The sequence below is a fragment of the Ovis canadensis genome, chromosome 11 (assembly GCF_042477335.2).
Source record: "Ovis canadensis isolate MfBH-ARS-UI-01 breed Bighorn chromosome 11, ARS-UI_OviCan_v2, whole genome shotgun sequence".
Lineage (NCBI taxonomy): Eukaryota > Metazoa > Chordata > Mammalia > Artiodactyla > Bovidae > Ovis > Ovis canadensis.
The window spans coordinates 50121509-50130511 of NC_091255.1; the positions used below are offsets into that span (position 1 = coordinate 50121509).

General features: G+C 54.9%; 1 protein-coding gene across 1 annotated transcript; it reads right to left on the minus strand.

The window, feature by feature from the left end:
* Positions 1-171: 171 nt before the first annotated feature.
* Positions 172-4103, minus strand: KRT19 (keratin 19). The gene is made up of 6 exons (XM_069543470.1): positions 3493-4103; positions 1770-1852; positions 1390-1546; positions 925-1086; positions 688-813; positions 172-556 (listed from the first exon to the last, which is right to left on the minus strand). Exons 1-6 carry the CDS (start codon positions 3907-3909, stop codon positions 302-304), a joined length of 1200 nt encoding a protein of 399 aa, XP_069399571.1. The 5' UTR covers positions 3910-4103; the 3' UTR covers positions 172-301.
* Positions 4104-9003: the final 4900 nt, after the last annotated feature.

A 9003-nucleotide genomic window follows, 5' to 3' on the forward strand; every position in this document is an offset into this window, starting at 1 on the left:
AGACCTCTGGAAAGTGAAATTATGGTAATAGCTACAGTTTGTAAGAGCCCTCCCTTTCCTTTCCTGGGACATGGTGTACTCTGGTTCAGATGAAACCTAAACAATAAAACCTAAACAGTGCCAAGGCCAGGCCCACCTCCATGGACTGAAATAAGAAACCCAACGTCCATCTTCCTTTGGGCCATAAAGTTTTATTGGCAGGTCAGGAGGAGAGGCAAGGGTAAGGGTCCCTACCCTCCCATGCCTCTACCCAGGGGAATTCCTTCTGCAGCAGAGCAGGAAAGCCAGGAGGCCACCGGACTCAGAGGGCCTTCGCAAGGGACAGGTCGTTGTAGTAGGCATCCTGGCCCTCCAGCAGGTTTCGGTAGGTGGCAATCTCCTGCTCCAGCCGGGTCTTGATGTCCATGAGGTGTTGGTACTCCTGGTTCTGCCGCTCAGTGTCAGCTCTCACGTCACTCAGCTGGGCTTCGATACTGCTGATCAGCGCCTGAATCTGCGCCAGCTGGGCTCCGAAGCGAGCCTCTGTTTCCGCCAGTGTGCCTTCCAGGGCAGCTTTCTGAACGCAGAGAGAGGGAAGAAGGCTCAGCAGAGCCTGGTGCCCAGAAAGGGTCCAGGCAGAGGCACCGCCCAGGCTGCCCAAGGCTACAAGGACGTAAGTGTGAATCCCACAGGGCAGAGGGCACCTACCATGCTGAGCTGAGACTGAAGCTCAATCTCCAGACCCTGGAGGGTGCGCCGCAGGTCAGTGACCTCCGTCTTGCTGATCTGCAGCTGCTCCGTGTGGCCAGCGACCTCCTTGTTCAGCTCCTCGGTCTGCAATGAAAGGAGGCAAAGGGAATAGCACTGAATCAGACTCTCGCCCAGGAGCATGAAGCCTCCTCTCCTTGCCACCTCTCCAGGGAGCACCTGCCTCCCCCTCCATACCTTGCTGGTGAACCAGGCCTCAGCATCCTTCCGGTTCTTCTCAGCCATGACCTCATATTGGCTTCTCATGTCACTCAGGATCTTGGCTAGGTCGATGCCCGGAGCAGAATCCACCTCCACACTGACCTGGCCACCCACCTGGCCCTTCAGCATACTGATTTCCTGGAAAGATACAGCAGAGATGGGCATGTCAGGGCCCAGAGCCTGCTGGGCCTGAGCCAGGTCACTCCCCGATACCCCAGGCCATGGCGGGGAGAGGCCGGTTTTCAGGTGCAGACCTAGGACCCAGCACTGGGGGACAGACGGAGTCACCACCATCTGCTGTTAGAACCCTTGAGAGCCACAATCCACACTCAGGGTCAGGTCAAGAGGCCCGCAAATGTGGCCACAGGCAGAGGATACAGGCTAAAAATCTTATCTGGGGAGCTCGGTTAGGGTGGATGGGATGCCCAGCATGAAACCCACCTCCTCGTGGTTCTTCTTCAGGTAGGCCAGCTCCTCCTTCAGGCCTTCAATCTGCATCTCCAGGTCAGTCCTGGCCAGGGTCAGCTCATCCAGCACCCGGCGCAGGCCATTGATGTCAGTCTCCACGCTCAGGCGCAAAGCTTGCTCCGTCTCAAACCTTTCAGAGGAAATAGTCGTAATCAGGCCAGCATTTCCTCTGCACCTCTGAAGATTTCCCCACCTCCCCTGGGCTCAAGGCCCCATGGGGGATGGAAAGTGCTTTAGACCAGCTAGGGTAGGTGAGGGAAGCATCCATTTCCCGCCATGGCTCTGAGCCCCTAAAGGGACTGCCTCCCCTCCCCTGCTCTGGCTTTGGCAGCCCCTAAAGTAGAGACACTCACTTGGTACGGAAGTCATCTGCAGCCAGACGGGCATTGTCGATCTGCAGGACTATCTTGGAGTTCTCAATGGTGGCACCGAGAATCTGCGAGGCAGAAGGCAAGAGGTTGGCACCAGTTCAGCATATGGGCAATGCCCACCCACTTTCTTCCCAGAGAAGCAAAGAAGCGCTTGTGCCCCCGGGTCCCTGGAGACCAAAGCTCCAGCCACCCCAGGCTGCCTGCTCTCTGGGTGGCCTTGAAATCAGTCCAAGCCTGAGAGCTGGAACAGGAGAAAATTACTACCAAGGAGGCTGACCCAGGGGGCAGGAGATGGGCAGGGGCAGGGGAGAGCGGTAAGCCTCAGAGGGAAAAGTCTCCAAGACCTGTACCCAGGGAAACTCTTAATGGTCTTAGGGAGGCAGCCTCTAGGGATCTGCAGACCAGATGCAGCAAAAATAGGGGTTACCCCATTGTCCCACCCCTACTCAAAGCACATTCTGCCTTCAGGGAAGGGAATTTCTTGAGTATCTGTTAAGTGTCAGCACTTCGCACCTCCTCTTTCGGGTAAACTGTATTTCCTAGTGTAGGTCACTGTTTTACAAGTGTGAAAGCACTACCCTAGTTGTTTACATCCCTAACTCTCATCTGGGGGACTGGTCTAGGCACCTGGCACCCATCACCAGGCCAGGCACAAGGTGAGTCCTGGGCTATGTTGTGGGGGCTGTGTGTTCGGAGATCCAACATGTCTGCCTGCCAATGCAGGAGACACAAGAGACTTGGGTTCCAACCCTGGGTGGGGAAGATCCCCTGGAGAAGGAAATGGCAACCGGCTCCAGTAATCTTGCCTGAAAATTTCTATTGACAGAGGAGCCTGGGGCTACAGTCCATGAGGTCGCAACGAGCCTGAGCACACTCGCAAGCATGCATGGCATATGAGACTGTTAAATGTCCCACTGGCTCCTGAAACATTTCTTCTGGACGAGCTCCCAGCTCCTGCTCTTCCCGTAGGGTGGGCGGAGATCAAGCCCTACCCTGAAGGACCCTGAGCACCGCCCAGGAAGAGGCTGGAGCTGGGACCTGTCTCCACCCACAGAGCATTGGGCCTCCGCACACCGGTTGCATTCTTCACTCTCACTCGGTCCAAGGGCCACAGTGAATGTCCCTCCTTGACCAGGGCCCAGAGTCGGCCTCTCCCATTCTTCCCAGAGCTCCTCAGAGTCCCAAGTGGCCCCCTGGGCAGACGAGGCCTTCAGCCTGAGCGTGAGCGAAACCAGACCCCCCGCCCCCGCCCGGAATAAAGGAATGCAGAGGGCCCCAGCCGGGGACTGCAGGAGACGGGGCTGGCCTGGTGTGGACCGAATTTCTCCCTGGCCAAACTCTTGCATGTTCCTGTTGTCACGGCGACTCGGGCCTAGACCTCAGGGCAGCCCACATTGTGCCCCAACTCCTGCTACTTCCGACCCCCTTTCCCAGGCCTAGCGGAGCGGAGCGCCTTCCTCCTCCAGCCCTGCCACACTACCCCGCCCCGCCCTGCACGCTTCACTTCCTGGCCCATTGTCCTGCCCCTCCTCACCTGCCGGCTCCGCTCAGCCCCACCCTGTCGGCCTCCCACATCCTAACGGGCTCGCTCCCGCCCCGCCGGGAGGTGGCTCGGGCGCCCGCCGCCCCCGCCTCGGGCCTCGCCCGGCCCGCGGGGCTGGGTTTCCGCGGCAGGTGCACTTCCCCCAGCCGGGCCACCGCCCACCTGGTCCCGCAGGTCCTCGATGGTCTTGAAGTAGTGGCTGTAGTCGCGGGCGGGCCCGGGCCCCTGCTTCTGGTACCAGTCGCGGATCTTCACCTCCAGGTCGCCGTTGGCCTCCTCCAGGGCGCGCACCTTCTCCAGGTAGGAGGCCAGGCGGTCGTTGAGGTTCTGCATGGTGAGCTTCTCGTTGCCCGCCAGCAGCCCGTCGGACGTGCCCAGGGCGCCCGCATAGCCGCCGCCGTAGCCCCCGGAGGACGAGGACACGAAGCGGGCGGAGGACACGGACACGCCGCGGCCCCCTGAACCCCCATGGATGCTGGGCGCGCGGAAGGCGCCTCCAGCCCCGAAGCGCACGGAGCCGCCGCCCATACCCCCGAAGGACGAGGTGGACGACGACTGGCGATAGCTGTAGGAAGTCATGGCGAAGGAGGACGAGGCGGCACTGGTCGGAGTGGCTGCGGTCGGCAGGAGGAGTGGCGAGAGGCCCTCACCTGGCGCCTTTTATGCCCGGGGCGGGCGGGGGAGGGGGAGGGGGGACTGTGTCAGGCGGCTATCTGAGCGCCCTGGAATTTGCAGGCTCCTGATTGCAAATAAGGGCGCTCTCCCCATTGGTCAGTTCCTGGCGGCTCAGCTTCCTCCTCTCCCCTCCCAGGGGCCAGAGGTTCCTGCCCTCCCGAGAGCTGCCCCACCCCAGCCCACTCCGAGCCCCAGCTCCACACCCCGCTAGCACTTTCACCCTTGGACATCCCCGCAGTTCACATGCTGCCCCCCATTACGATCACCCTGAGTTTGACACCCCCCAGGAATTACAGTCCTTCTGAGAGTACAGATCACTCACTCAGAGTACCCCTCCCCATCATACTCCGAGCCCCTTACTTATGAGCAAAATTAAGCCCCCCAAAAGTACATTCTCCTGATTCCTACATCCCCCTGGGAATTACCACCTCTCTGAAGCTGTCCCTTGGGGCTCGCCCACACCCTGGCCCCCCTCAAATACCCCAGATGGAGGTACTCTGAGCTGCAACCTCCCAGGCCTCCTGAGACAAAGCCACCCTACCCTGTTATGGCTGCACAGGGCCCCAGGGTGACAATAGGCTCCTGGGAACAGCTGGGAGGGTATCTGCAACCGGACTGTAAAAAGCACAATTATCCTGACCCCCGACCTGAGGGCTGATCCCCCATTCAGCGCCTCTCACCTCCTACCCACCCCTCTACCAGAACAACCCTCTACCTCCAACTCCAAAGGCATACATTCTGAGCCTAAGCGAGTCAAGTAACACTCATGAGTCTTTTAGCACCTGCTGCCCGGAGACAGGATAGCATCCCTCTGTCCTTGTGAGCATCTCCAGGCAGGGTGTCAAAGGCTGAATCCTCCTGTGTCTATTTGTCCTGTCCTAGTACCCGGATGAATAGATGGATTGCCAGGAAGGGCACTCATGCTCACCGTGGAGAGTTTGGGTAATAGAGGAAGGTGCCCCTCCACTCCACACGCCGCCCCGAGCCCGCTCTTCACCCAGTTCAGTTGTTCCACCCACCTTTTCGATCGCCTTGGAGGCCCCCGTGCCAGGCACTGCAAGGTCCTGAAGCAACCTCACCCCAGTTCCTGTCCCCAGGGACCTCACTCCTCCTCACAGTTGTCCCCACAGTTCTTTCCCATCCTTATGTCAGAGCAGCCACCCAGTCTCAGGACAGAGGCCCCATGCCCTTTTGACAGGGTGGTAGGGACATGGGCCAGTTACTCTCGTTTTCCAGTGAAATCTTAGCCCTCCTCCTGCATTTGATCTCCTGGGTCACTTGTGAGTAAATGAAGACTTGTCCCCTGCCTCTGAAACCTGCCCCCGATAAACTATCTTCTGGCCACCAATTTATTCAAGATCAGGGGTAGCAACAACACACACACACACACACACACGCACGTACGTACACACCCTCACCCACCAGGAGCAGCCCCAGGAAAGCCAGTCTGAGGCTGTTTAAACCAGTGAATCAGACCTGCAAAGTGGGTCCTGGGGCTCCCAGGGGGAAAAAAGACTCAAGGCCGGCCCTGAAAGCAGGGTGTGGCTGGGCCTTCACAAAGGTTGTAGCCGCCAGAGCTGGTCTGATGTGAGTCACTATTTGGCCCTGAGGAGGAGGCCTGCTCCTGGCGGGGGAGGGGGAAATTGGCCAGATAGTTGCTAGCATACCAAGCCCTGGCTGAAGTCTCTGCTTCTGAGCCTGATAGGAAGGTTTAGGACGGGACTTTGCATTAGGAAACAAAGAATGGGACCAAGAGTTCTCCAGAGATTAAGTTCACTATACTTCAGAAGAGCTTAGAGTCCCAGCCCCCTACGCCAGAGCCAGAAGAACAATTGACTGCAGGGCAGTACCTTTTATAAAGCCTTTTCAGATCTCATTGGATCCCCACAGCCACCCAGTGGAAAAGGTATTCTGATCCCCATTTTACAGATGAGGAAACAGAAGCTTCGAGAGGGACAGTGACTTGCAGGAGGTCCGCGGCCAAGAGTGTCAGATTCTGGCTTCTGGCCTCTTAACCCTCCTCTGCCCCACGGCCTGAGTTTCCGGGTGCAACTGAGGCTGTGCTCTCCCTTCCAAGGAAGTCCCACCTCCAAAACAACTCCCTGGGATCTCTTTCCCCCAAAATCCTAGGTTAACTCCAAGGATAGTCAGGCCCAGTCTGAGCTGAACAGTGGAGTCTGGGAGAATCCCCTGCTCCCACTCTCTAGCCAGAACAGTGCCTAGCACCTTCCACTGTGAGCTGTGTGACTTTTAAACACTTCTCTGGCACATCCAGAACTCAAGAGAACAATCTGTAAGGCTGCCCTCCCAAGAGATGGAACTGAGGAATCAAGCTGCAGTTCCCACTGGGTAAACAGACTGCCCACGAGCAGAGTCCATGATCTGCCTCTGGCTGTGGGAGGGCAAGAACCTGCAGAGCCTGATTGGACGAACTCCCTTCCCAAGCCCTGGTCTAGGGCCCTGGTCTAGGAAAAGATGATCTAGTCCCAGGAAGCTCAGAGAAGTAAAGTGATTCACCTGAGGTCACATGGCTAACTTGTGTCCAAGTCCTGAGGCCAACGGTTCTCTACCTGGACCTACCCTAGACGCTTCTCGCATGCTAAGCTGCTTTCAGTTCAGTTCAATCACTCAGTTGTGTCCAACTCTTTGTGACCCCCACTGGACTGCAGCACTCCAGGCTTCCGTGTCCATCACCAACTCCCGGAGCTTGCTCAAACTCATGTCCAGAAAGTCGGTGATGCCATCCAACCATTTAATTCTGTCGACCCCTTCCCCTCCTGCCTTCAATCTTGCCCAGCATCAGGGTCTTTTCCAATGAGTCAGCTCTTTGCATCAGGTGGCCAAAGTATTGGAGTTTCAGCTTCAGCATCAGTCCTTCCAAGGAATATTTGGGACTGATTTCCTTTAGGATTGACTGGTCTGATCTCCTTGCAGTCCAAGGGACTCTCAAAGAGTCTTCTCCAACACCACAGTTCAAAAGCATCAATTCTTCAGCACTCAGCTTTCTTTATATAAGTTGCTTTAGTCATGTCCAACTCTGTAAGTCCATGGACTGTAGTCTGCCAGGCTCCTCTGTCCATGTAATTCTCCAGGCAAGGAAACTGGAGTAGGTTGCCATTCCCTACTCCATGGGATCTTCCTGACCCAGGAATCAAACCCAGGTCTTCTGCATTCCAGGCAGATTCTTTACCATCTGAGCCACCAGGGAAGCTTCCCAGGTGGCACTAGTGGTAAAGAACCCACCTGCCAATGCAGGAGACAGAAGAGACAAAGGTTCAACCCCTGGGTCAGAAAGATCCCCTGGAGAAGGGAATGGCAACCCACTCCAGCATTCTTACCTGGAGAATTGCATGGACAGAGGAGCCTGGTCGGTTACAGTCCATGGGGTCGCAGAGTCGAATACAACTGAGCAACTAACACAGAGGCTTCTAACACTGGAGCAAATGCAGATTTCAGCTCCCAGACGGGAGTAATTATAGGTAGCGGAGTTTTCATCATCCCCAAAGAAATCAAATAGTGTTTGGGACCACTGGAGAGAAGTGAGAGTCTTAGTCCTTGGGTAGAATAAAATGGTTTGACAACGATGACCGTAATGCCAACAGGAATAATGATGATGAAAGTGACAACAATGACAGCTAGTGTCTACTGTGCCAGCCACTAGGTTAAACACTTTGTATACATTATTTCAACTAGTCCTGTGAATTAAAGTGTTATCATCCCCATTTTACAGACCAAGAAAACTGAGGCTCAAAAAATGTTAGTAACTTGACCAGTCACATGAGTAATGACCCTAATCTTGGTGAGGCAGCAGTGAGTAGTGGCATGAAATGAGATCGTAATTCCCCTGCCCAGGAATGGAACCTGGGTAAGCCTGGATAACAATCAGTAATCCTAGCCACCAGACCAGCAAGGGCTAGAGGCTAGAAGTTATTTTTCCCCGGATCTTTCCCCCCAGTGAAAAATATATTTATCACGGAGGCAGAAACTGTAAATGCAGGTATCAAAATTTATTATTAGAGATGTAGCATAACAACAAATGGGAGAGCATATAGAGAAACAGTTTGTTTAGTTAAAACAGAAGCAAGGCAGAGATGCACACCCAGAGAGAAAGGGTGTGAGCCTTCCCCCTGTGAGGAGGAGCACAGTAAAAAGGTAGCTAAGTCATGTATATAGGGCAGTTCTTCCGGGTCTTTATCTTCCTTCAGGCCAGTTATCTGGTTTCTTTTCCGTGCCTGACCTACCCTCAGACTTTCCCCTGGGTGCACCTCAGCCTAGGTGGATCTGAGGAGTCGCATTATAGCCTGGGGCTATCCCTTAACTTTTGACTCACAAGGAGCCTTTCTCGGCATGTGTAGTTTCTCCCTTGTCCCCAAAGATGGAAGAGTGAGACCCCTTAATCCTTTACTCAAAGAGGGTTTTGCCCCTCTATCCTTGCCATGATTGTCACCTTGACTATTGCCATGACTATTGCCTTGAAAGTGTTTGCTGGCTGTTTACCGTTCCTGTTGTTACTTCCATTTCAGAGGGCAAACAGGGAGCTGATTGTCAATGCCTTAACTGGAGCCCACCTATCTATTGTCTCAAGAAATGCTGACAGTTTTAAGTATCCAGCCTGAAGCCCACTTCATACCTCGTGAAATGCAAACAGGAGGCCAGTTGTCAATGTCTAAGCTAGAGCCCATCTGTCTCTTACATCGGACCCAGAATTTAAGCCCAAGTCTTTAACTCTCTAAAGCTATAGTCCCAACCGCAAACGCTGTCCCCCCTCTCATGGGCTGGGGGTCAAGATGCTTTCTTCCACTGGTCTGGAGAAAGGGTCATGAAGTTGGGAAAGGCAGTCTGTCAGGGGATTATAGAGATATTCATTCTGATGAAATATGGTAGACTGAATACCCACATTAATTTTTGCTCCTTCTTAAAACCCTGTTAAGCTAACCATAAATAAATAATTTTAAAAAATAGAAGAGATGGAGAAGGAAATGGCAATCCACTCTGTCC